A 27938-nucleotide genomic window follows, 5' to 3' on the forward strand; every position below is an offset into this window, starting at 1 on the left:
CGCGGGAGCTTCCACCGATTCCTCCTCTTTCCCTGCCAGTCACTCCTCAGACCCTCAGCCACACCCGCTCATCCAGGGCGAGGGAAAACTCGGGCATTTTCCCAGCGTGCTCTGCGGGAGGGCTCGCCCCACTTCACCCCTTTTCCCGCCCTCCTCCCATTCGGGAGACTACGACTCCCAGTGTCCTCCTCGCGACGGCGGCGGTGCGGACGGTGCCCAGGTCCCGCCCCTAGGCTCTGCCCCGCCCCCGCCCGCAGACGTCTGCGCGCGAATGCCGTGGCGCGAACTTGGGACTGCAGAGGCGCGCCCGGCGGATCTGAGTGTGTTGCCCGGGCAGCGGCGCGCGGGACCAACGCGAGGCAAGTGGGGCCGTCCGCAAGCAGGTGGGAGACGGAGGGCGGCGGGTGCGCCGAATGCTTGGGGCCTATGCTTCGCCATGTCGGGGTGTCCGCAGAGGAGCGGGCGTGGGGACGCTGAGGCTGCCGAGAGCGCGGTGGAGAGGGAAGAGCGCGGGCTGCGGGCCGCCGGAGGGTGCAGAGAGGTGTCCCCCAGGGGGAGAAGGGCCAGTCAGAGAGTAGAAGAGAAACAGAAACAGTTGGACAGGGCCTCTGAGAAGAGGCCTTGAGGGGCGAGTTCACCTGAAAGGGGGAGGGGCCAAATGGAGCTGAGGGGCGGGGCCGGGGGAAAAATTGTGTGTGGGCGGGGCCAGCTGGAAATCGGAAGGCACCCCCCGAGGGGGCGGGGCTATCTGGGATGGGGAGGGGCTGAAGGGAGCTGAGGGGCGGGGCCGGGGAAAAGATTGCCTGTGGGCGGGGCCACCTGGAAAGGGGAGGTGCCGAGGGGCGGGGCAGGCTGGGAACCAGAAGTGCTGAGGGGGCAGGGCCACCTGGGGGGCTAGAAGGTAAATCGCGGGCAGCAGCATCACCTGGAAGCAGTGGGCCCTACTGGAGGGTGGTGTCAGGGAGAGGTCAGTGGTAAGGTCCAGGTCTAGGTAAAGGGCTCGTAAAAGATGGAGAATCATCTGAATGGGGAGAAGTCTGGCCTAATGTATGCTTGATAAAGGGGTGGAGCTTACCTCTTATTTTTACTTTTTATTTTGAAATAATTATAGATTCAAGGAAGTTGTGAAAATATTATATCCATCTTCCCCTAATGGTGACATCTTATGTAGTCCCAATATCGAAACTAGGAAATTGACATCAGTACAGTTAACTAGATTACAGACCTTGTTCAGTTTTCACCAGTTTGTGCGTGTATGAGTGTGATTGTGCATCTGTGTGCCCATGCAGTTTGATCCCTTGTATAGATTTGTGTAACCCCCATCATAAATGTTATACAGAACAGTTCCCTCTCCACATAAGAACTCCTCCCCAGGCCCCTGGCAACCATTAATGTGTTCACCATCTCTAGTTTTGTCATTTGGAGATTGTTATGTAAATGGAATCATATATTATTAGGATGTTACCTTTTTTCTACTCTGCACAATGACATGGAGGTCCACTCAAGTTGTTGCTTGTATCAGTCCTTCGTTTCTTTTTATCACTGAGTACTGTTTCATCCTCACTTGATATTTTTCCTGTCATTATTTCTTCATTTTGGTAACCGCTTTATTGAGATATAATTCACAAACCATACAGTTTGCCCATTTAAAGTGTACAAGTCAGTGGTTTTCAGTGTATGCACTGAGTTGTGCAGTTATTACCATAATCGATTTTAGGATATTTTTATCATCCCCCAAAAAAACTCCTATACCTTTTATCCATCATTCATTTAATTTTAACCCTGAACAATATTCTACCATATGGTATTCCAGTAATTAGGGAACCAGTTCCCTAAGGGTGGACATTCCACCAGTTTCCAGTCTTTTCTCTTTACAGTTAGTGCTGCAACAGCAAACTTTGTGCCTCACTTGGTCCACCTGTGAGGGTCTCTGTGGGCCAAATACACAGAAGTGGGGTTGCCGTTCTGATAAGAGACGCCAAGTGGTCCTGCAGAGGCATCAACCAGTTTGTTCCCCCCAACTCAGTAATACACAGAGTTGAGAAGCCAGCCTTGAGTACCATGGTAAGGAGGAAGGAACGTGGGCTTTGGAGCCAGCCACACTGGGGTTTGAAGCCTTGCCTGAACCCCAGCTATGTCCCCCGTCCTCAGTACCTTCATCTGTAAAGTGGGGATGATCTCACCTGTCTTGGAGGGCTGACTTGAGGATTGAGGGTATTTGAGAATGTGATCAGCCTGTCAGGCATAGAGTAGGCTTTCAGTAAACGCTTATTTCTTTCTCCTTCCCTTGCAACTCAGTCTGGTGGTTAAGAGGTGAGCTGTGGAGCAGGCCGACCTGGGGTGGAACATACTACAGATGCAGGTTAAGTTTCTTTAAAAACCTCTCTGTGCCTTAGTTTCTGTAACAGAGTTGTTGTGGAGAGTCAGTATAATTGAGAATGTAAAGTACCTAGGCAGGTGAGCACTCGGTAGGGATTGTAATAGTTTTCTCCTTTGCCCTCAGGATTTTGGTGGCTAAGTCCCTAACCTGCTTTCTTTGTGAACTGTTTGGTTGAAGCATTGCTTACTTCCTGCTCCCCACCTGGCCCTGAGCAACTCTGTTTGGAAATTGCTGAGTTTTTTTTTTTTTTTTTTTTTTTTTTTTTGAGATGGAGTCTCACTTTGTCACCCAGGCTGGAGTCCAGTGGTACAGTCTCAGCTCACTGCAACCTCCACCTCCTGGGATCAAGTGATTCTCCTGCCTCAGCCTCCCGAGTAGTTGGGATTACAGGCGCGCACCACCATGCCTGGCTAATTTTTTGCATTTTTAGTAGAGATGGGGTTTCACCATGCTGGCCAGGCTGGTCTCGAACTCCTGACCTCGTGATCCACCTGCCTCAGCCTTCCAAAGTGCTGGGATTCCAGGCGTGAGCCACAGCGCCGGCCTACTGAGTTTTTTGATTCCAAAATTGAGTTTGAGTTTCTGGTGCCAGCATGTGGCGGCCGAGGCTGTAGAGAGGAGTGGAGACTTAGAGGCGTGTGGTGCGGGATAGAGAGGACTGATTCCAGAAAATGAAAGGGGACCCAATGGGTCGAAGAAGATTTCTGTGCAAAGGAAGGGAAAGTCAAAGAAAACCATTCCTGTTGCCCACACTACATTATTATATTCCTGTTGCTCAGCCTTGTCTGAGCTGGTCTCAACTCAAGCAATCCACGCAGAGGTCCTGCTAGTACTTTTTAAAAAAAATATTCATAGTGGAAGGAAATATACTGTAAATAATTATAATTACATAATTATAATGTGTAATTTATTTTCTTCCATTATAAAAAAGATATAGGAAATTTATAATTTTTTATATGTTTAATATTTATAATGGAAGGAAAGGCTCAGTTCCAATTAGAAGTTTACAAGAATAAAGTCGTAATTTCTTTCCTGTCAAATTTCATAGACCACTTGAGTTCTGCTCTTGGACTCCTGGGTTCTGTGGACCGCAGATTAAGAACCCTTTCTTTTCTTTTTCTCTTTTTTCTTTTTCTTTCTTTTTTTTTTTTTTTTTGAGACAGAGTGTTACTCTGTTGCCCAGGCTAGAGTGCAGTGGCTTGATCTCACTGCAACCTCCGCTTCCTGGGTTCAAGTGATTCTCCTGCCTCAGCCTCCCCACTAGCTGAGATTACAGATGCCCACTACCACACCTGGCTAATTTTTGTATTTTTAGTAGAGATGAGGTTTCACCATATTGGCCAGGCTGGTCTCGAACTCCTGACCTCAGGCGATCCACCCACTTCGGCCTCCCAAAATGCTGGGATTATGGGCAGCAGCCACCACACCCGGCCTAGGAACCCTTTCATTAGAGTTACTCTAAACCGTGGAAGCCCCAGTGACTGTTATTGATTTCATTAAATAATAGACTTTTTAAAAAAGTATTTAATTTTTTAATTAAATACTGCCTGCAAAAGCATGTGTATTAAAAAATCTCCCTCCAGTGGCTGTCCCTCCTGAGGCGACAGCATCACCAGTTTTTTGTCTTCCGACAGAGATGTTCTGTACATATACAAGATATGTGGATACATTTATAGTCTTTCTTTTGTTTTTGTTTTTGTTTTTTGAGATGGAGTTTCACTCTTGTCCAGGCTGGAGTGCAGTAGCACAATCTCGGGTCACTGCAGCCTCTGCCTCCCGGGTTCAAGTGATTCTCCTGCCTCAGCCTCCAGAGTAGCTGGGAATACAGGCGCGCACCATCGCACCTGGCTAATTTTTGTATTTTTAGTAGAGACAGGGTTTTGCCATGTTAGCCAGGCTGGTCTTGAACTCCTGACCTCAAGTGATCCACCCACCTTGGCCTCCCAAAGTGCTGGAATGACAGGCGTGAGCTACTGCGCCTGGCCTGTAGCCTTTCTCTTTTACACAGTACAGTAGCACACTCTGATATTCTGCTCTTTGTTTGAAATAACAGCATACCTTAGAAATTGCCCAACAGCTAATTTATGTAGACCAGCGGGTACAATTTTATAAGCTTCCACAGTTGTTTTAGGGAATTATGTCATCACCTTAAAACAATTTTTCACTAACCTTTAAACTTAACTCAAAAAAAACCCATTTCAGTTCCTCAGTCTGTTCTTCATATTAGATGAAAAACAGTCTTCTTATGGTAAAGGAGGCCGCTTATCTTTATCTCTGATTTGGAACTTTTATTCTTCACCAGTAAATCTCACTAGCAAATTATTTTGGTTCATAAAAACAGGAGTTTCTTCTTGAAGGGGAAATTCATGTTTCTGGTTTTTTTTTTTTCTTTCTGAAAGAAAGGGTTTTATGTGTTTGGATCTCTGCACAACCAATCACCTCAACAAGTGTTTGGATTTCTGTTCCAGGAGCAGCTGACAGACGAAGAAAAGAGCTGGACAGGAAGGGAGAATTCTGACGCCAACATGCAGCGAAGTATCATGTGAGGACCCTCCCTTGCCCCTGAGTCTTTCATTCTCTAAGTCCTCTGTTTCTTTCTCTAAATCTGTACTTAAAAAAAAAAAAAAACCCTTACATTAGATTTTGAGTTGGAATTTCCAGGAGTCGAGTAGTATGGAAAATGAGCTGTGGGATATGGAAGACAGTGTATTCAACAACACTTTTTAGTTGCGAGGAACAGAAACCCTAACCCAGTGGTTCTCAGTCAGCAGCAGTTTTGCTCCCCAGGGAACATCTGGCAGTGTCTGGAGATTTTTTTTTTTTTGAGTTGGAGTCTTGCTCTGTCACCCAGGCTGGAGTACAGTGGCGCAATCTCGGCTCACTGCAACCTCCGCCTCCTAAGTTCAAGTGATTCTCCTGCCTCAGCCTCCTGAGTACCTGGGATTACAGGCACGTGCCACCACGCCTGGCTAAGTTTTGTATTTTTAGTAGAGACGGGGTTTCACCATGTTGGTCAGGCTGGTCTCGAACTCCTGACCTTGTGGTCCGCCCACCTTGGCCTCCCAAAGCACTGGGATTCCAGGTGTGAGCCACCGCACCCGGCCAGTGTCTGGAGATATTTTTGGTTGTTACAACCTAGGGACACAGGGTTTGCCATTGGCATCTAGTGGCTAAAAGCCAGGCATGCTGCTAAACAACCTTCAGTTCTTAGGACAGCCCCCCCGCAACACAGAACCATCAGGCCCAACATGTCAGTAGTATCTAGGTTGAGAAACCTCGTGTTAATGCAGTCTGGCTTCAGGAAGACAAGAAAGGATGTGACTTGACTTATGTCATTGAAACCTGCTGGAGTAAACAGCCTCAGGCTTGGTTCTATCCAGTTGCCAAAACTTTCTCTCTGGGAATCTGTCTCTCTCCATCGTTCAGCTCTGCTGTCCTTGAGGTTGTCCTCCCCCTCAGGCGGGCTCTCCCCTGGTTAGCAGTCCCCGTGGATAGAGGGTGTTAGAGCCCAGTTCCACTGGCCCAGCTTGGGCCACATACCTATCCCTGAACCAGCCACAGGGATGCAGCCTGGGTCATGTGTCCACTCCCGGTCACGAGCAAAAGGGCCAGCCCACTCAAATTGTGTGTGCTGAGAGAATGTGGGGTAAGAAGCATCCCAAGAGGAAAACGGAGGGGCTGTTACCAGGAGGAAAAAATGGATGGTAGGGAGACCCAGACATGGGCATCCATCCCGGAAACCTGGGTGGTAGTGGCTTACACAATGCTGGGTTCCGTTTTTCTCCCGGGATGAGGAATCTGGGGATTGTCTCTCCAGGGCTGATGGTGCCTTCGATTGCTTTCTGTCCACTTGCTTTTGCATGATTTTTCCTTTTCTTTTTTTTCTTTTTTTTTTGAGACGGAGTCTTGCTCTGTCGCCCAGGCCAGACTGCTGTGGCGCAATCTCGGCTCACTGCAAGCTCCGCCTCCCGGGTTCACGCCATTCTCCTGCCTTAGCCTCTCTGAGTAGCTGGGACTACAGGCGCCCGCCACTGCGCCCGGCTAAATTTTTTGTATTTTTTTTAGTTGAGACGGGGTTTCACCGTGTTAGCCAGGATGGTCTCGATCTCCTGACCTCGTGATCCGCCCCCCTCGGCCTCCCAAAGTGCTGGGATTACAGGCGTGAGCCACTGTGCCCGGCTCCTTTTTTTCTTTTTGAAGATTAAATAAACTTCTTATTCTGGAATAATTTTAGAGGTACAGGAAAGTTGCAAAGAGAGTACAGAGAGGTCCTGTATACCCTTGCCCGTTTCCATTGTCAACATCGTACATTACTACGATCCGTTTCTCACCACTGAGATACCAATGTCAGTACATTACTCTTAACTGAACTCCATACTTTGTTATTCAGATTTCACCAGATTTTTTTTTTAATGTTCACACCTTCCAACATTTTTTTTTTTTTTTTGAGAGGGAGTCTTGCTCTGTCGCCCAGGCTGGAGTGCAGTGGCGCGATCTTGGCTCACTGCAAGCCCCGCCTCCCAGGTTCATGCCATTCTCCTGCCTCAGCCTCCTGAGTAGCTGGGACTACAGGTGCCCGCCACCACACCCAGCTAATTTTTTTTGTATTTTTAGTAGAGGCAGGGTTTCACCGTGTTAGCCAGGATGGTCTCGATCTCCTGACCTCGTGATCCACCTGCCTCAGCCTCCCAAAGTGCTGGGATTACAGGCGTGAGCCACGGTGCCAGGCCCCAACATTTTATATTTAGTTGTTTGCTTAATATTTGTGCCCTTCACCAGAGTGTCAGCTTCTTGAAGGCAGGAACTTCATGTGTCTGGGTCACTGCCAAACCCCTCAGGCCCAGAACAGGCCCTGGCACATAATAAGTGCTTAGTTAGGCCGGGCGCAGTGGTTCACGCCTGTAATCCCAGCACTTTGGGAGGCAGGAGGATCACCTGAGATCAGGAGTTCGAGACCAGCCTGACCAACATGGTGAAACTCCTTCTCTACGAAATAAAAAAAATTAGCCAGGCATGGTGGTGGCCACCTGTAATCTCAGCTACTCAGGAGGCTGAGGCAGGAGAATCACTTGAACCGGGGAGGCGGAGGTTGCAGTGAGCCAAGGTTGCACCATTGCACTCCAGCCTGGGCAACAAGAGTGAAAACTCCATCTCAAAAAAAAATTTTTTTTAGGCTGGGCGCGGTGGCTCATGCCTGTAATCCCAACACTTTGGGAGGCCAAGGTGGGTGGATCACCTAAGGTCAGGAGTTTGAGACTAGCCTGGCCAACATGGAGAAAACCCATGTCTACCAAAAATACAAAAAAAATTAGCTGGGTGTTGTGGCGGGCACCTGTAATCCCAGCTACTCAGGAGGCCGAGGCAGGAGAATTGCTTGAACCTGGGAGGCAGAGGTTGCAGTGAGCCGAGATCACGCCATTGCACTCCAGCCTGAGCAACAGAGTGAGACTCTGTCTAAAAAAAAAAAAAAAAATTAAAAAGTGCTTAGTTAATATTTGTTGAATAAAACTTGGGATGTATCATATCTTGCAGGTGAGTTAGGGCAGAAAAATTAGTGTTGCCTCCTTTGTCTGAGTCTGAGTTTCCTTATCAGTTAAGTTAAAGGGCTTATTTGAAATTCTCTGTTATGTGCTGAGATGGAAATGGTGTTAGAACTTATAGGATGTGGCTGCGTGCGGTGGCTCACGCCTGTAATCCCAGCACATTGGGAGGCCAAGCAGATCACAAGGTCAGGAGATCAAGACCATCCTGGCTAACACGGTGAAACCCCATCTCTACTAAAAATACAAAAAATTAGCTGGGCATGGTGGCGGGCATCTGTAGTTCCAGCTACTTGGGAGGCTGAGGCAGGAGAATGGCGTGAACCCAGGAGGCGGAGCGTGCAGTGAGCTGAGATTGCGCCACTGCACTCCAGCCTGGGCTACAGAGTGAGACTCTGTCTCAAAAAAAAAAAAAAGGAAGTTATAGGATTCAGCATAGATAGGCAGGGTATTGGTGCTGTTATTCTCCTTTTTTTACCCCCTTTTATGCTCCTCTAGGTCATTTTTCCACCCCAAGAAAGAGGGTAAAGTGAAGAAGCCTGAGAAGGAGGCATCCAACAGCAGCAGAGAGACAGAGCCCCCTCCAAAGTATGTCACAGGGCCGGGATACGGTGAATTTTTTCCTTTAGCAGTCAGGATTGTCTTGGGGCCCAAAAAACTTGTTCAGCCAGGTGGCTGGAAGTCCAAGAGCAAGAGCAGCTGCAGGCACAGCTGGATCCAGGGCCTTGGAGTTGTCTGTAGGTCTCTGTTTCTGCAGGTCTTGGCCTCGTTCTAGAAGCAGACATTCTCCGTGATGCAGAGAAGCTGGCCACTGGCCACTGGCCACTGGCCACATGCCACATCTTGATGCTGTGTCATCTAAGTAGAAGACAACAGTACTCTTCTTTTTTTTTTTTTTTTTTTTTTTGAAATGAAGTCTCACTCTCTCCCAGGCTGGAGTGCAATGGTGTGATCTCGGCTCACTGCACTCCAGCCTGTGTGACAGAGTGAGACTCTATCTCAAAAAAAAAAAAAAAAAAAAAAAGGGAAGGTGTCCCAATAGATGCTGGAGACCAATGGCAGCCTTAGGCAGGGACTTCATTTGCTCCTCAGCATCACCCATCACAGGGCAGGCACTCTGGAGGCTTCCAGAGATGTGTGATGGGTGGGTGAGTGGATGAGTGGGCGGGTGGATGAATGCATTGATGGATGAAACGATGAGGTTTGCTGAGGAGGCAACTAGAAAATGTTCATTGGATGCTTGAAAGGAAGGGAAGGAAACAGCAAAGAAACCAAAGTGTTTGTGGGCAGTGCCCCCACTCTGCCTGCTGTAGTCATCCCTTTACACCCACATTTCCCCACCTTCCAGGGCGGCACTGAAGGAGTGGAATGGAGTGGTGTCCGAGAGTGACTCTCCAGTGAAGAGGCCGGGGAGGAAGGCGGCCCGGGTCCTGGGCAGTGAAGGGGAGGAGGAGGATGAAGCCCTTAGCCCTGCTAAAGGCCAGGTACGTCCCCATCACCCTGCCCATTTTTACCAGAAGAAACTAATTCCCATTAGCCTTTGGAACAGAGTGCAGCAGCTGTTCAGGAGAATTCTGGAGAAATTGCCCAGGAGAGGTGCATGTGTTTCGGGTGCAAACACAACCTGGTCCTAATTGCTCCTGCCCTAGGACCTCGGGTAGTCTCCTTCACCACGTTAGGTCTTGGATGCCTCAACTGTAACATGCAGCTCCTGGTAACGCCTTCCTCATAGGGTGGCTGGGAAGATGAAATGAGTCGATTTACATACAGATCTGAGAATAATGCCTGATGTAAAACAAGGGCTCAAGGCCCAGCACAATGGCTTATGTCTGTAATCCCAACACGTTGGGAGGCCGACGTGGCAGGATCACTTGAGGCCAGGAGTTCGAGACCAGGCTGGGCAACATAGCGAGACCCCATCTCTACAAAAAAATGTTTTAAAAATTAGCCAGGTGTGGTGGCGCACGTCTGTGGTGCTAGCTCCTTGAGAGGCTGAGGCAGGAGGATCGCTTGAGCCCAGGAGTTCAAGGCTGCAGTGAACTATGATTGTACCACTGCATTCCAGCCGGGGTGACAGAGCAAGACCTTGCCTCAAAAAAAAAAAAAAAAAGCAAAAAAGTAAGGGTTCAAAAGTATATCTCGCCTCTCCTGTGGTCAGAGGGCTTTTTAACTTCTCCAAATACATTGGATCACTCTCTTCCCCTGTTTAAGTCATTTAATGCTTGTTTATTGCTTGTTTATTGCTTGTTTATTGCTTTGTGGATGATGTCCAAAGCACAGTGCTGCTTATTCTGTCAATGGTGAGGTCAGGTCCTGTGACTCCCTGCCCAAACCCCCTGGTATTACCACCACAGGCCAAAGCCAGGCCTTGCGGAAACCTACCAGGCCTCACCTGCTCCTCCTCTCTTGCCCCTGCCCATCACATCTGCAGCTGCATCTACATCTCTTCCTCGGCTCGCTCCATCCTGGCTTCCCACACCCACCAGGTGCACTTCCACCTCTGGGCCACTGCCTCTTTTCCCAGCCTAAAACTCTATTTCCAGGTACGTACCTGGCTCAGTCCCCTGCTTTCTTGCATGCTTTGCTCAGATATCACTTCCTCAGTGAAACCTCCCTCACCACCTATGTTAGCTTCCCATTTGCTACCATAACAATTGACCACAAACGCAGTGGCTTAAAACAATGTCAATTTATTGTCTTACAGTTTGGGAGTCGTGAGTCTGAAATGGGTTGCACTGGGCTAAAATCAAGGTGTCAGCAGGTCTGCGTTTACTTCTGGGGGCTCTACGGGAGAATCCAGGAATTGCCTTTTCCGGCTGCTAGAGATCCCCTTTTCTCCATTTTCAAAGCAAGCGGCTGGGGGCAGTGGCTCACGCCTGTTATCCCAGCACTTTGGGAGGCCGAGGCAGGCAGATCACAAGGTCAGGAGATCGAGACAATCCTGGCTAACGTGGTGAAACCATGTCTCTATCAAAAATACAAAAAATTAGCTGGGCGTGGTGGTGGGCGCCTGTAGTCCCAGCTACTCGGGAGGCTGAGGCAGGAGAATGGCATGAACCCAGGAGGCAGAGCTTGCAGTGAGCCAAGATCATGCCACTGCACTCTAGCCTGGGCAACAGAGCAAGACTCTGTCTCAATAAATAAATAAATAAATAAGCAAGCAAGTGGCATTGCCTCCTTCTGTGCCTTTCTTCTGTGGCCACATCTCACCCTGACTTTCCTCTCCTGCCACCTCTTCCACTTTGAAGGCCCCTGTGACTATATCAGGCCTACCTGGATAGTCCAGGATAATCCCACTATCGGAAGGTCAGCTGATTAGCAACCTCAATTACCCTTTGCCATGTAACCTAACATATTCCCAGGTTCCAGGTATTAGAATAGAGATCTCTTTTAGAGCTTGGACTTTACCCTGAGGCTTCTGGGGATCTAGGAAGAGTTTTGGGCAGAAGAGAGGCAGAGATCATTTAGTCCTGGGCAGCGTTTAAAGTATTCCTCTGGCCAGGCACGATGGCTCACCCCTGTAATCCCAGCACTTTGGGAGGCCAAGGCGGGTGGATCACGAGGTCAGGAGTTTGAGAGCAGCCAGGCCAACGTAGTGAAACCCCATCTCTACCAAAAATACAAAAGTTAGCCGGGCATGGTGGCACGGGCCTGTAGTCCCAGCTACTTGGGAGGCTGAGGCAGGAGAATTGCTTGAACCTGGGAGGTGGAGGTTGTGGTGAGCCGAGATCGTGCCATTGCACTCCAGCCTGAACAACAGGGCGAGACTCCATCTCAAAAAAAAAAAAAAAAAAAAAATTCTCTGAGACCTGTATCTCCATCAGGGTCTCAACGGGAGACAGAAACCATACCAGTCATTTGAACAGAGGGAGTTTAAAGGATGGTCACTAGGTATGCAGTTGTTAAATAGGTAACCGAAGGAGTAAAAAGAGAACTAACTCTAAGGCATCATGGAAGTAGCAACTGCGGGGTGCAGCGACCATCCCTGTGGCTTTTGAGCTGAAATTCACACCTCTGTGGCGGGACTGCTGGCAGGTCTCTGAACTTAGAGAAGGTGCCCCGAGAGCCTGCGACTCTGATCTTTCAGGAAGGGGGCACTGGGTGGGAGATGCCAGGGTCTCTGATCAGGTACCACGTGGCAAGCCCCGTGAGCGTTAGAAAAACTTGTCAGTGGGATCCAGCAGCTGCCCCCGGCAAGCCGGCTGTGCCTCCAATCGTGCAGTGCCCTCTACTTCCCTCCATTGGCACTGCCTGATGCTGAGGTGGTGCCAGAGCAAGAAGGAGATTTGTGGAGTCCCAGTCCTGGCATCACGAGGGAGACTGGACAGTGACAGGTTTGGAGCTGAGAGAAAATCACTTAATAACTGGCACAGGCCCTGGAAGAAGATAAGTGAGTGGTTGAAACCGAGACACAGTAGCAGTGGCTTAGGCAAGACGCACACTTATTTTTCTCTCTCCTGAGTGCAGAGTCCGGGGTTCATGTGACAGTCTCACGGGTCAGAGGCCCAGGCTTCCTCTGTGCTGCCATTTGCTCTCTGTAGATGCCCTTGTCCCTGTGAACATCCATATTCTGCTAACAGGAAGAGGAGGGCACCCCACTCAACATTAAGTGGATGTTATTTGAACCAGGAAATGCATGTTAGTCCATTTTGCATTGCTACAAAGGAATACTTGAGACCAGTTAATTTATAAAGAAAAGAGGTTTATTTTGGCTCACGGTCCTGCAGGCTGTACAAGAAGTATAGTGCCGGCATCTGCTTCTGGTGAGAGCCTCAGGATGCTTCCAGTCATGGTGGAAGGTGAAGGAGGAGCAGGTGTGTCACATGGCGAGAGAGGAATTTTAAACAACCAGCTCTCATGTGAACCAGTAGAGGGAGAACTCAGTTCCTACCACAAGGAGGATACAAGCCATTCATGAGGGATCTGCCTGCATGACCCAAATGCCTCCCACCAGGTCATACCTCCAACATTGGAGACCAAATTGCAACATGCGATCTGGAGGGAACAAACATCCAAACTGTATGGAGAGAAGGCCAGGCACGGGGGCTCACGCCTGTATTCTCAGTGCTGTGGAGGCCAAGGCGGGAGGATCACTTGAGCTCAGGAGTCCGAAACCAGCCTGGCCAACGTGGTGAAGCCCCATCTCTATAAAAAAATACAAAAATTAGCTGGGCGAGGTGGCGGGCGCCTGTTATCCCAGCTGCTCGGGAGGCTGAGGCAGGAGAATTGCTTGAACCTGGGAGGCAGAGTTTGCAGTGAGCTAAGATCACGCCACTGCACTCCAGCCTGGGTGACAGAATAAGACCGTGTCTCAATAAATAAATAAATAAAAATAAAACTATACGAAGAGGTGTATGTCATTTCCCCTGACATCCCGTTGTGTAGAGCTGGCCAACATAGTGAAAGCCCGTCTCTACTAAAAATACAAAAAGTAGCCAGGCATGGTAGTGCAGGCCTGTAGTCCCAGCTACTCGGGAGGCTGAAGCAGGAGAATTGACGATTCTGTTACTGCAGAAAGCAGAAGAGCTATGGGGGTCCTTGATGGGACCGTGATCCTGCACTGGAGGGCGGGATGATGGCCCAGGTGAGAAGAGGCCCCCCCTGAGTTAGGGCTGAGACCATAGGGTCAGAAAGGAGGGTAGACACAGAGAGAGGTTTCAGTCCCCTCTACTCTCAACTTTTGGGAAATGGAGTCCCTCCTTCCCCCGCTCACTCTAGAATTGTTCTTTCCTCTTCCAGAAGCCTGCCCCGGACTGCTCACAGGTCTCCCCGCCCCGTCCTGCCACATCTCCTGAAAACAATGCTTCCCTCTCTGACACCTCTCCCACGGACAGTTCCCCATCAGGGATCCCGAAGCGTCGCACAGGTGAGAACACACGGGCCCCTGCTCCTTCAGTCGCATGCCTTTCTTTTTTTTCTCTTTTTTTTTTTTTTTTTTTGAGATGTAGTTTCGCTCTGTTACCCAGGCTGGAGTGCAGTGGCACGATCTCGGCTCACTGCAACCTCCGCCTCTCAGGTTCAAGCGATTCTCCTGCCTCAGCCTCCTGAGTAGCTGGGACTACAGGAGGCCGTCACCATGCCTGGCTAATTTTTGTATTTTTAGTAGAGACGGGGTTTCACTATGTTGGCCAGGGTGGTCTCAAACTCCTGACCTCATGATCCGCCTGCCTCAGCCTCCCAAAGTGCCGGGATTACAGGCGTGAGCCACCACACCCGGCCAGTCGCCTGCCTTTCTCCCCGCTTGGATTCCCATCCAAGGTAGTCATCCTTATGGCAGCTCTGGTCTTAGCGTTGTGGTTAAGAGCGCGGGTCCACCATCCACTGGCTGTATGACCTGAGACAAATGACTGACCTCTGAGCTTAGGTTGCTTTATCTGTAGAGATGATGATAATGACAGCACCTACCGCACAGAAATATCTGAGTTAGAAGATAACACGAGTACGCTGCTCAGAACTGGGCCCAGCCCTCAGTCGGGGCTCAGTCATCGTGGGTCGTTGTGATTGTAGTTATCCGCTGAGACGGAGGCCTCACAACTCATGTGGGAACACAAGCATGGGGCCATGGCTCAAGGGAGACTTCCAGAAGAGAGGCTAACCAAGCTGAGCCCTTTAGGACAAAGAAGAGGCAACAAGCAAAGGAGGAGGGGAGCATGCTAGGCAAGGGGAACATAGAAATTGAGAAGGCCTGGGGGCCGCTGAGGGCCTGGTGTGCTGGCGTGTGGAGCACAGGATTGGGGATGATGAGCAACGAGGTGAGAAGGTCCTGGAAAGCCAGCCTGGAGAACAGCATCTTTGACCTAAGAGGGACTTGGAATGTTTGCTGTGGGGGAAGAACAGGGCGAGAGACCCACACATAACACGGGGCAGTGTGAGCCCTTGCTGTCCGATCCGGCCTGCTGAGCCCTTAAGCGTGGTGAGTGTGACAGAGGAGCTGAATCTTTCATGTTAGATCCTTTCAATTGAATTTACATTTGAAAGCTAATATGCGATTCAGTGAGTAAAGACTTTGCACTTTTTCCATGTCATTTTGGAACAGCTTTGGTATGTGAATAGCTGTACATTTTATGAAACCTACACAGATCATGTTTCCGATGAAAATCTGGTGTCCAACTTGAGATGTGCAATGAGTTCATTGGATTTTGAAGACCTAGCATGAAAAAAGAATGTTGGAATCATACTATTTTAGGTGTATTGAGGAAGATAGATTCTTCAAACCAAGTTCAACCTGGTTTTTTCCCCCTTTTTATTAACATGGCTGCAAGAAAGTTTAAGGTTACATACGTGGCTTGCCAGATCTTTCCATCGGACGATGCTGGGTGACGCAGGGTACTCTGGGAGCTCAGGAGTCAAGCAGCCCAGGGGAGGTGATAGCTGAGCCCAGTCTTAGAAGATGGGTTGGGGTTGGCCATGTTGAGAAAGGACAGATGCATGCATTTCAGACAAGAAGGGCGCGTGCAGAGGCCTCGAGATGCGAACAGCATGGGATGTTTGGGACCTCTCATCCACTTCCTTGTTTCTGGAGAATCGGATGCGATCTGGGGAGCAGGGAGAGTTTGAGGATAGCATGTGGCGAGAGGTGAGCTAGAGAGGAGAGTGGGGGCTGGATCTCAAAAGATCTTGCACGCCCAGCTAAGGAGCCTGGGCTTTGTGCTGTGGGTCCTGGGAGCCGTGGAAGGGCTGTGAGCTGGGGAGGCAGGTTCATCCCTGAATGAAAGGTGGCCATAAGGAAGTCACAGTGTGGCCGAGGGCGTGCTGGGAGCTCCAGGTGGACGCTGAGGTTGGCCCTGGGGGTGTGTCAGGGGATCTTGTTCAGAGGGAGCGACATTGAGCTATGTCCCGAACCTCACATGCTGAGGCTTGGAGGGGTGACACCACTTGGTATGTCTGGAAACACCCCAGTTTAGCAGTGATATAAAAGAAGGTGGAGTATGTGGTGTGGGAAGGGTCGGAAGGTCAGATGGAGAGAGATTAGGTAGGATCGGGGTAGACATCAAAAGACTATCCTGGATAAAGCAGAGAACGTGGAGTCATGGAAGGGTTTTGAGCAGGGAGAGACAGTGCCAGCCATGCTGATAGAAGGTCCCTCTGGGGCCACGTGAAGGGGCCAGGAGACCGGGGACCAGGTGGCACAATGGCCAACATGAGATATAACAGTGAAGATGCTTATAACTGCCTTTGTGTGAGCTCTTCATCATGGGTTAGTATCTGAGTTTAGAGGCTTTTAGAAGCAGGTTCTGAAGCTCTGAAATAGGGATTCAAGTGCAAGTGATTTGTTTAGGAGGTGCAGGGAACAGAGGATGATTCAGGGCAGGGGAGCAGCCAATACAGGATGTGCTGTTGGGTGTGCTACACGTTGGGCAGCTGGAGCTTAGTTTTGTGGGATTCTCTGGGGAACGGTGTAAATGCTCCAGTGACCCCCGAGATGCGAGGCAGCTGGGGTATTTATACACCAACTCCTGCCAATCGTGGGGTGAGGGCCTCTCCTGGGGCTAGTTTATTCCCTGCGACTTCCAGACTTCGGAGGTTCCGGGGAAGCTGTCTGGAGCACATGGAGGCAATTAAGATCTGAGGGGGGCAGTGGGGAGCTCAGGAGACCTGCTGGAGTCGGTACTGTGCTGAGTATATTACATCATTGTTTACTCGTGGGGATTATTTCCATTCTGCAGTCATGAGAGAGCAAAGCACAGAGAAGTTAAGTAACCTGCCCAAGGTCACACAGCCAGGAAGCAGGAGGGATTGAAGGGTGCGGCCTGCACTGGGGCAGTGGCTGTTTGCAGGCAGAGAAGGGGAGAGGGCCCAGAGCCTTCCAGGGGCTACATCAGTGGGTGTGAGCTCTCCGGGATGGGAGCACACGAGCCAGCGAGGTCAGATACACCAAGCCCTTTGCCTCCCCAGCTCGGAAGCAGCTCCCGAAACGGACCATTCAGGAAGTCCTGGAAGAGCAGAGTGAGGACGAGGACAGAGAATCCAAGAGGAAGAAGGAGGAGGAAGGTGAGCCCCCAGGAGGAGAGAACTGTGTGTGTGTGTGTGGTGGGGGATCCGCAGGGGCAGGGGCCTGAGAGCTCAGGATGTTTGGACCCTGCCGATTTGGTGCCTGTGTCCAGGAACCCCAGGAATTCCACCTAGCAATATGGGAACTTTGGTTCTGAAAACATTGTGGGATATATTTGTTTTGGACATCTTAATTTAGTAATAATTCAGGCACAGTTTCCCATTTTTATTTGCTGTTTTTATATTTATTTAATGGAAACTATTTTTCCTCTAAATGATTTCCTTTTCCTTGTAAATTTTACCATAAAGTTGAGGTTCCCAAACTTTCTTAGTTCACAGCACGCTTGATGTCTTAGTAATTTTTTTATGTTGCTCCTAGGCCAATACCTTATCAGTTCTGTTGATTAAGTAGTTATGTCCAAACAACTATTAGATATGATACATACATTGGAAAAAAAGTAATATTTGTGCTTTTTTTTTTTTTTGAGACAGTGTCTCACTCTGTCGCTCAGGCTAGAGTGCAGTGGCACAGTCTCGGCTCACTGCAGCCTCCACCTCCCAGGCTCAAGCGATTCTCCTACCTCAGCTTCCCGAGTAGCTGGGACTACAGACACACACCACCACGCCCAGCTAATTTTTGTATTTTTAGTAGAAACAGGCTTTCATTATGTTGACCAAGCTGGTCTTGAACTCCTGAGCTCACATGATCCACCCACCTCGGCCTCACAAAGCCCTGGGATTACAGGCGTGAGCCACCACGCCCAGCCTGTATTTTGTTCTTAAATAACCATAATTACTTGTGGGAAATGCCTTGGATACTCTGTAACATCTTAAACATTGGAATCCAATTGAAAATTGCCACTGTCATTTCCTATTCTATGTTGATTTTTGTACAGTACTTGATTTTTATGGCAACAACCTATGAAAACCCAGCTTTGCAGAGATGCAGTGTCATTGCAAGGAATGTGATTTAATACTGAAAACTGAAATACCTCGAACTAGTAGTTCACACAGTGGCCAGCAGGTGTCGCTGGGTTTCCTTTGAAAAATCTAAAATATCTTGCAGTGCCCAGTGAGTTCCCTGCATGTTGGTGAACCCACCGAAAACAGCCATAAAGATCTGATCCATTGATCATCTGGGGTCTGCATGAGATTACACCAATTGCAGCCTTTAATGTCGTCGGGTTTTTTGTTTCTGCAAACAAATAAAAGGTCCATTTTCCCAGGGCAGATTTAAATTTGGTTAAGATCTGATTTCTTGGCCAGGTGTGCTGGCTCACGCCTCTACTCCCAGCAGTTTGGGAGGCCGAAGCGGGTGGATCACTTGAGGTCGGGAGTTGGAGACCAGCCTGGCCAACATGGTGGCCAACCCCATCCCTACCAAACATCCCTGGCCAACCCCATCCCTACCAAAATTACAAAAATCAGCTGGGTATGGTGGCGGGCGCCTGTAGTCCCAGCTACTCAGGAGGCTGAGGCACGAGAATCCCTTGAACCTGGGAGGTGGAGGTTGCAGTGAGCTGAGATCGTGCCACTGCACTCTAGCCTGAGCGACAGAGGGAGACTGTCTCAAAAAAAAAAAAAAGATTTGATTTCTTATTGACAATTTTTAGTACAGATTTTACTGTAAACTTTGTACTAAAGTTTGTATTGTAAAGTTTGTACTGTAAACTTTGTACTAAAGTACTGGACATTGTCAGTGTCCAGTGAGGGGTGGCGGGGGTGGCCTCTTTCTACTAAGGCAGATTTTTCCCAAGTTGGTTTTTGCAGTTTTTATTGTGACCCTAGAGGTATGATTTTTTTTAACTTTAAAAATTTTTATTTTTGTCTGTAACAGGCTGTCATTTGCATTTTCAACCCTTTCAGATTCTATTTTGGGGTGAATAACACTAAAGGAATCGTTTGTAAGGAAAGACACACCATTCATGTCTCGGCTACATACGCAAACGGGGGCTGGACTCCCTCAGGGTCCCTGCCTTGCTTGGGGTTGACAAGGAGCAGGGTCTTAACATGGCCCGCCACTTTACAGGCACGTTGGATTGGTACAAGATAGAACTGTAATCCCAGCACTTTGGGAGGCCGAGGCGGGTGGATCACCTGAGGTCAGTAGTTCAAGACCAGCCTGGCCAACGTGGTGAAATCCCATCTCTACTAAAAATACAAAAAAATAGCCAGATGTGGTAGCAGGTGCCTGTAATCCCAGCTACTCGGGAGGCTGAGGCAGGAGAATCACTTGAACCCAGGAGGCAAAGGTTGCAGTGAGCCGAGATCACACCATTGCACTACAGCCTGGGTGACAAGAACAAGACTCTGTCTCAAAAAAAAAAGAACAGATGACAGATGAGGGCAGGCTGTCTCCAGAGTCAAAATGCCCTTGTAGATTCAGTGGGATTTTTTTGCCATCTGACTGTTCTGTCTATCGTCAGAAGCGGAGACCCTGAAAGAAAGCCTCACAGAGGCTGAAGTGGCAACAGAGAAGGAAGGAGAAGACGGGGACCAGCCCACCACGCCTCCCAAGCCCCTAAAGACCTCCGGTGAGTTTCGTTTCTGGTCCTCTCCTCCCCCCGCCCCGCCTCCTGATTTTGGGGTCAGAAGTCTTTGGAGGACGATTAATTTAAACAAGGCATAGATTCTCAAACTTATGGCTTAAATGCCAAATCTAGAAGAATAATAGTTTTTATTACTCAGGTTTTTTTTTTTTAATTATTATTTTTCCCCATGCATGTGGGAAAGGAGGAAAGAGCCAGCCATTCTTTTTTTTTTTTGAGACCGAGTCTCGCTCTTTCGCCCAGGCTGGAGTGCAGTGGCGCAATCTCGGCTCACTGCAAGCTCCGCCTCCCAGGTTCATGCCATTCTCCTGCCTCAGCCTCTCTGAGTAGCTGGGACTACAGGTGCCCACCACCATGCCTGGCTAATTTTTTTGTGTGTTTTTAGTAGAGACGGGGTTTCACCGTGGTCTCGATCTCCTGACCTCGTGATCCGCCTGCCTCGGCCTCCCAAAGTGCTGGGATTACAAGCGTGAGCCACCGCGCCCGGCCAAGAGCCAGCCATTCTTTAAAAAATCTTCCTAGGCTGGGTACGGTGGCTCACAACTGTAATCCTAGCTCTTGGGGAGGCTGAGGTGGGTAGACTGCTTAAGCCCAGGAGTTCGAGACCAGCCTGGGCAACCTGGCGAAACCCCATTTCTACCAAAAAAAATACAAAAATGAGCTGGGTGTGGTGGCACGTACCTGTAGTCCCAGCTACTTGGGAGGCTGAGGTGGGAGGATCGCTTGAGCCCAGGAGGTGGAGGTTACGGTGACCTATGGTCGCACCACCGTGCTCCAGCCTAGGCGATAGAGCAAGAACTCCCCCACCTCAGAAAAAGTAAAAGATAAAAAGCATTCATAGCGTTCAGAAGTCATAGGTGTAAATTAAATGTTATTAAGTTGACAACCAAACCGAGTTACAGGATTTTGGAGGCTGAAGTTACCCTCGCAGGGTGGTTCAAGTGTCCATGAGGCCCCTGTGTTAGAAACGACACTTGCAGGAGAATTTTAGGGATACAGAGTTGTATCTGATTTTCTGCAGCTGCTGGGAGGAGTGGGAATATTTTCTTCTCATGACGATGAGATTTCTTTTTACCACTATCCCTAAGTCTCCTATTTCAGGCCAAGTGCTAGAATTCCGCTAGTTAGCACTGAGGAGTAGACAGCAGGCCTGAGATCTCAGCTCAAAGCTAACAGAAAGGAAAAGGGTAGGTGTAGTTGTATCTTCCATCTGCAGGGTCAGAATGATCTTGCAGGTAAAAAAAAAAAAAAAAAAAAGTCTCAGGGTCAAAGAGTTTGCATCACCGTCTGAGCTGTCACCACAGAAGCAGAGACCCCGACGGAAAGCGTTTCAGAGCCTGAGGTGGCCACGAAGCAGGAACTGCAGGAGGAGGAGGAGCAGACCAAGCCTCCCCGCAGAGCTCCCAAGACGCTCAGCAGCTTCTTCAGTGAGTTTCCCTTGCTCACCCCGCCTCCCTTGGTTGTACAGGCAGGAGGCTGGTGAGACTCTCTCCAGAGGCCTGAGATGCTGCGAGACCCTTCTCCCTTTCCTGCTGGTTGGAAAGTCGGCCTTGTCTCTACCAGCCTGTCTCCCGTCTCCCCGAGCCCTGGGGTGGTGCTGGGTGCAGAATGGATGGGAGGTGGGGGCTATCAGAAGGAGAAAAGACCCACTGTTTTCTGTCTTCATTCCTAGCCCCCTGGAAGCCAGCAATCAAAAAAGAAGTGAAGGAAGAGGAGCCAGGGGCTCCAGGAAAGGAGGGAGCTGTTGAGGGGTGAGTCAGTGTCCGGGTCTGGAAAGAGTATTCCTGGTGTGTTTCCTTCTCTGCATTCCCACAGCCCCACCCCCAGCTCAGGCTTCCTCCTCTTGCAGGACTTGGCAAAGCTTTTCTATGAAGAGCCAGAGAGTAAATATTTTGGGCTTTACGAGACACATTTGGCCCCTGTTGCAAAACCATTCTTAGCTCCCAGAACCTGTAGAAACGGTCCAGGGTCAGAGTTTGCTGACCGTGGCCCCAGCCACCCCCTGATCCTGCCTCCAGTCTTTCATCCTCAGTCTGATCTCTGCAGAGCCTGGGGGATCTCTCTAACACCCAGAGTTGACTCTGCCCCTCTAGGGTTCCCCAGAGCCCTCAGGAGAAAATCTAAGCCCATTCGGCCACTGGCCCTCACCTCCCTCTCTGGCCTCACTTCCTACCTCTCTGTTCCTCTGGCTGTGAACTCACCAGATTTTTTATTTTTTGAAACCGAGTCTTGCTCTGTCGCCTAGCCTGCAGTGCAGTGGTGCTATCTCAGCTCACCATAGCCTCCACCTCCCAGGTTCAAGCAATTCTCCTGCTTTAGCCTCCCAAGTAGCTGGGATTACAGGTGCATGCCACCACACCCTGCTAATTTTTATATTTTTAGTAGAGACACAGTTTCACTGTGTTGGTCAGGCTGGTCTTGAACTCCTAGCCTCAGGTGATCCACCTACCTTGGCCTCCCAAAGTGCTGGGATTACAGGCGTGAGCCACTACACCTGGCCTGAACTCACCAGATTTAGTGTATGCGCTGGAAGCCTGCAGGCGCCTCTACTCTGCCTTAAAAGTCACTGAACACCCCTTCTGTGCCAGCCCTGGGCAGTCCACGGGGATGAACCATAGAGAGCCAGCCACTCTGCCCCGGCCCTCGTGATGTGCATAGTGTGCTGGGGCTGTGGGACACGGAATAGCAATTAATTGCTTCACTGTAATTTTGTTAATTATTTGAAGAGATGTCTGGGCTGATTCCCACGACACCTAACATGCACACAGGAGGCCGCACTGAAGATTGGTTGAATGGATGATAGGATGCGTGGGTGGATAAATATCCTGTAAAGTGATGAGGTCACCCCCCATCTCTGCCATGCTCAAAACCCATCTGCGATTCTCCCCAGCATAGAGGATAAATGCTGGGCTTCCCAGTGCCCTCATGAGCCAGCCCTGTCCACCTTACATTGCAGCCTCCTGGCATCTGCAGCCTCTTCCTGCTCCCTCCACACACCATGTCCCCATGTCCTGTCATTCCTCCCTGCTTTTTTTTTTTTTTTTTTGAGACGGAATCTCACTCTGTTGCCCAGGCTGGAGTGCAGTGGTGCGATTTCAGCTCACTGCACCCTCCACTTCCTGGGTTCAAGCGATTCTTCTGCCTCCGCATCCCGAGTAGCCAGAATTACAGGTGCGTGCCACCAAGCCTGGCTAATTTTTGTATTTTTAGTAGAGACCAGGTTTCACCATGTTGGCCAGGCTGGTCTCAGACTCCCGCTGTCAGGTGGTCCGGCTGCCTCAGCCTCCCGAAGTGCTGGGATTGCAGGCGTGAGCCACCACACCCAGCCGTCCCCCTGCTTCTGAACGTGCTTGCCCCCGGCCTAGAGCACTGTCCCCAACCCACCCTGCCCAGCAGGCTTCCATCAGGCCCCAGCTCCTATTGCACCTGCTTGGGGAAGCCTGGTGCCTCTCCCTTCGTGTGTGAGAGGAGGTGCGTGTCCCCAGCACTTGAGTCAGACTTTTATGTCTTGTCACATGGTAAAGAGCCTCCCTAACCAGACATAAGCTCCTTCCCACAGAGCCAGGGCTGTGGGAGGTCCCAGCCTTCTTAGTCTTCTTGCCTAGCTCCCAGCAGTGGGGCTGGCCCCTAGGAAGCCCAGGAAATCTGCCATGAAAGATATTTAAATGAACACTTTCAGATTTTTTTTTTCACTAGTCAATCATGGACTCATTTATTTACTCAGTAAGTATTTACAAAGGACTGACTGTGTGTTAGCTACTGGATTTTAGGTGCCGGAGATCTGGTAGAAAACAAATCAGACAAAAATTCCACTTTATAGAACTTGAGGTTTTTTTTTTTTTTTTTTTTTTTTAAAGACAGGGTCTTGCTCTGTTGCCCAGGCTGGAGTGCAGTGGTGCTCCTGGGCTCAGGGGATCCTCCCACCTCAGCCTCTCAGGTAGCTGGAACTACAGGCATGTACCGCCATGCCTGGCTAATTTTTGTTTATTTTTTGTAGAGATGGGGTCCTACTACGTTGCCCGGGCCAGTCTTGAGCTCCTGGGCTCAAGTGATCCTCCCACCTCAGCCTCCCAGAATGCTGGAATTACATGCATGAGCCACCGCGGCCAGCCTGATTTCTTACATAATCATATATCCGTTTGAAGTTATTTTTTTCCCGTGAAGATTGATTGTGTTTTCAAATACAATGAGATGGTATTAGCAGCGTGAACTTTTGATGTCCTGAAAGCTAAAAAAATTAACAGAAAAGGGGTTTGGAATAATCCCTACTGTTCGGCAGAAAGGACAGGCGGGTTAAAAAGTATGATGCAGTGAGTCCAAAATCTCTTTGATCTGATGCCTCTAAAAATGAAACCGATAACGACAAATTCAGCTTTAACATTTCATGATTAAAGTTTAAGTCTAACAAAAAAGTGTTCAGAGGATTCTTGACATCAGTTTTGCACCCCCAATTGCGACCTTATCAAGGAGGTTAAATAGCACGTTAACTTCCTCTCTGCAGTATTCCTGTGGAGGAAGGGAGCACTTTAGCCATTTTACACACATTGACATGATTAGCCCAGAGAGGTTAGGTCGGCCTTGCCAGGGCACACAGGGAGGTGGGGGTAGGGCCAGGCCTGGGACCCTAAGGAACGTTTTTGATTCCTAGCAGTTATTTCTTCCCCATTGCCATATCATGCCTCCTGAGCATGTGTCCGTGTTTGTGTATTTATAAATATGTTTTCCTAATAAAATCAGTGTCCTACTGTGTATAAAGTTCTGTTTTCTATTTCAAGTGATACTATGACTGCTTTTCTTTCTTTCGAGACGGAGTTTTGCTCGTTACCCAGGCTGGAGTGCAGTGGCACGATTTCGGCTCACCGTGACCTCCGCCTCCCGGGTTCAAGCGATTCTCCTGCCTCAGCCTCCTGAGTAGCTGGGATTACAGGCGTGTGCCACCACGCCCAGCTACTTTTGTATTTTTAACAGAGACAGACACTTTTTTGTTAGACTTAAACTTTAATCATGAAATGTTAAAGCTGAAAGAATTTCTTGTCATCTGTTTCATTTTTAGAGGCATCAAATCAAAGAGATTTTGGACTCACTGCCTCATACTTTTTAACCCACCTGTCATTTCTGCTGAACAGCAGGGATTATTCCAAACCCCATTAATTTCTCCATGTTGGCCAGGTTGGTCTCAAACTCCCGATCTCAGTGATCTGCCTGCCTCAGGCTTCCAAAGTGCTGGGATTACAGGCGTGAGCCACTGCACCCGGCCTGACTGCTCTTCTTGCACCGTTCCTAGCATGGTCACTTCCCCTCTGTCTCCGATGGCTGCCTCCAAGAGACAGGCAAACTTTCCCACCCTCCAATTTCCTCACCTCTCAGATGGGGACACAGTGATGAGAGGAAGCATGTTCTTCCACCCACTCTTCCCCACGTGCCAGGCACTCAGCAGCGGCTTTCCCTGACCCAATGCTCCGAATCTTCACAACACTGCTGGGAGTAGATTCTGTTGTTATCCTGGTTTCCTGGATGAGGAAACTAAAGCCGAGAGGTGGAACAGTATTGAGGACTGGCTAGGAGTCCCAGCTCCACCTGTCTCAGCTGTGTGACCTTGAGGAAGTGACTTAGCCTTTCTGTGTCTCTCCTGAGGATTTGAAACACTTAGCACAGGGTCTGGCCTTGATTATGACCAGCATGTTGTCACGGTAACTGCTGCTACTATTCTTACTTGTTTTTAGTGCCATGCTCACGCCACACAGGTGGGGAGTGGCAGCACTGGGGTTCCAGCCAGGCTGACTGGCTCTAGACTCCCCTGCCCACCACACACTGCTGCCTCATTGTAATGACGGCCACCGCTTGTTAAACCCAAGTTCATACCAAAGGCCGTGCACAGCCCTGCAGTGGCACTGTCTGTCTTGACCATCCATGCCCTGTGTCAGCATCAGCATCAGCTGAAGAGCTGAAAAATATCCTGAGGTCTCTTTCTCCCCCCAACCCTTGTCCCCGTTTTGGTACAGATGTAGGCCTGGGGCTGGGGAGTCCTCATTGTTCCATAAAGTGCACCCAGGAGCGGGAACCCTCACTGTCATTTTTTATGTAACCTTCAGGACAACCTGTCATAGTAGGGACCCCTTAGCTCCCCAGACAGATAGAGATGCTGTGGTTCAGAGAGGGGAAGCTGCTTCCTCAGCAGGCACAGCTGGCCGGGGCAGAGCAGATTGGAACCCAGATGAGTCTGAATGCAGAGTTTGGCTGGGATCATTGTGAGCCACTTACGATATAAAGGTTGAGGCCAGGCGCAGTGGCTCATGCCTATAATCCCAGCACTTTGGGAGGTTGAGGTGGGAGGATCGCTTAAGCCCGAGAGTGTGAGACCAGCTTGCGCGACAAGGCAAAACCCTATCTCTACAAAGATCAGTCAGGCATGGTTGCTTGCACCTGTAGTCCTAGCTACTCAAGAAGCTGAGGTAGGAGAATCGCTGGAGCCCAGGAGGTTGAGGCTGCAGTGAGCATCGCTCCACTGCACTCTAGCCCGGGTGACAGACCCTGTCTCAAAAAATAAATAAATAAATCGAGGTTGAGAACAGTCTCTAGAGCTGCGCTGCTCACCAGCTGTGTGGCCGTAGGTGAGTTACCCAACCACTCTGTGCCCCAGTTTCCTTACCTGGAAAAGGAAGTTAGAAAGGTCCCTTCCGGCCAGGCGTGGTGGCTCATGCCTATAATCCTAGCACTTTGGGAGGCCGAGGTGGGCAGATCATTTGAGGTCGGGAGTTCAAAACCAGCCTAGCCAACGTGGTGAAACCTTGTCTCTACTAAAAATACAAAAAAAAAAATTAGGTATGGTCGTGCGCGCCTGTAATCCCAGCTACTTGGGAGGCTGAGGCAGAAGAATCACTTGAACCCAGGAGGCAGAGGTTGCAGCGAGCTGAGATCATGCCACTGCACTCCAGCCTGGGCAACAGAGCGAGACTCTGTCTCAAGAAAAAAGGAAAGGTCCCTTCCTCCCAGGTCTGATTGTTAATCGATGTGGTGTTAGCACAGCACCTGGCACTTTGCAACACCCAGGAACTGTACGTGCCTCCCTCTGCCCCACCCCAGCCACGCAATCCCTTTTCTGTTTCTCAAGCGTGTCTGCACCTCAGGGCCTTTGCACATGCTATTCTCTCTGCCTGGAATGCTCTTCCCCTGCTGCCCACTGTGCTAACCCTTCCCCTCATTCTGCCCAGATGTCTCCGGCCTTCCCTGACCACCCTGTGAAGCAGCACCTCTCATCTCATCCTCTCCCTCGGCTTTCTTTTGTTTTCTGAAAGATTTTTTTTAACACCTAAAATTAATGATGTGTTTATGTGGGGGCTTTTTGCCCACTTTCCTCTGACTCTCCTGCTGGAGTGTGAGCTCCAGGTTAGCAAACTTTGTTTTCATCCAGCTCTGCACCATGTGCCTTGAACAGAACCTGGCACATCACAGTTGGAGGAATGACTTCGCTTTGACTGAGGGCTCTATGCAATTCAATCTCCCTTTTGCCTCCACAGACCCCTGGACCCATCCGGTTACAATCCTGCCAAGAACAACTATCATCCCGTGGAAGATGCCTGCTGGAAACCGGGCCAGAAGTGAGGTTTCTCCCTTTTCAGACTGTCCCCCTCCAGTCCCTGTTGCCGCCAGAGGCTCTCTAAGCAGAGTCTTGGGAGAAATGGTCAAGTCTCTCCCTCCTGTGTTTTGGTGACAATCAGCAGCGTTGAAAGGGACAGAGAGACAGCCCTGGGCAGTGAGCTCATGCATTTGGATATTGGCAAGGGTGCATACGGGCAGTGTGGTATAGCCTGCACCACTGTAGCTCTTGCGTCTCTCTTCCTTCCCTAGGGTCCCTTACCTGGCCGTGGCCCGGACGTTTGAGAAGATCGAGGAGGTGTCTGCTCGGTAACTAATCAGGCCTGCCAGGGCGGGGGGCAGGAACGCTTCTGGGTCTCTCCTCTGCATGGCGGTCCGTGCTGCCCTGTTCTGCCAAATCCTTTCAACTTGGCCTCTGACCCTGCTCGGGCGTATGATCATGGATGTCAGACATGGTCACAAAAGCGGCCACAGGTCCTTTTGACTTTCTGCCTCATTCTCATGGTCAGAGCAAGACACAAGGGTGGGCCCAGATGCGCGGGGCAGGGAGACAGGCTCCATCTCGGGATGGCTGGCACCGCTGCAGACAGTCTGTGATTACTTCTAGTCCACCCTGAGTCATCAAAAGTGACTTCAGTCTTGCTTACATGTGTCCATATTCACAAAAGAAGATCAGGTCTCAGTTAGAGCAAGGACCCCCTACTCACTCACAGAGGTTCCCTGCAGAGCCCCCCACCCCAGTGATGCCCAGTGCATGGCACTGCCCCACCCTGGTCCTTCTCAGCAGCATGTTAGCATCGCTGGTCCCTGCCTAGCCCCCTTCTCTGTCACCATTTCCTCTTCTCTCCTTGTCCTCCTCACCCCCAGCACTCACCCCTGTGT

At 49.9% G+C, this 27938-nt stretch overlaps 1 protein-coding gene across 5 annotated transcripts in view; it reads left to right on the top strand.

Annotated features, from left to right (window-relative positions):
- Window positions 1-46: 46 nt before the first annotated feature.
- LIG1 (DNA ligase 1) overlaps window positions 47-27938 on the top strand; it is a 56320-nt gene continuing 28428 nt past the window's right edge. The window contains exons 1-11 of one of the 5 annotated variants that reach the window (XM_055235822.2): window positions 49-383; window positions 4849-4922; window positions 8419-8508; window positions 9269-9404; window positions 13660-13786; window positions 16816-16911; window positions 19341-19445; window positions 20765-20887; window positions 21133-21211; window positions 26978-27058; window positions 27309-27365. In XM_055235822.2, the coding sequence (XP_055091797.1) occupies window positions 4906-4922; window positions 8419-8508; window positions 9269-9404; window positions 13660-13786; window positions 16816-16911; window positions 19341-19445; window positions 20765-20887; window positions 21133-21211; window positions 26978-27058; window positions 27309-27365 (911 nt within the window). In that variant the 5' untranslated portion in view covers window positions 49-383; window positions 4849-4905. Of the gene's footprint in view, window positions 384-4848; window positions 4923-8418; window positions 8509-9268; window positions 9405-13659; window positions 13787-16815; window positions 16912-19337; window positions 19446-20764; window positions 20888-21132; window positions 21212-26977; window positions 27059-27308; window positions 27366-27938 lie in introns of all 5 variants that reach the window. The other 4 variants (XM_055235821.2, XM_063615787.1, XM_063615789.1 and 1 more) reach the window with 4 other exon arrangements.

This window comes from Symphalangus syndactylus, chromosome 13 (assembly GCF_028878055.3).
Source record: "Symphalangus syndactylus isolate Jambi chromosome 13, NHGRI_mSymSyn1-v2.1_pri, whole genome shotgun sequence".
NCBI classification, from domain to species: domain Eukaryota; kingdom Metazoa; phylum Chordata; class Mammalia; order Primates; family Hylobatidae; genus Symphalangus; species Symphalangus syndactylus.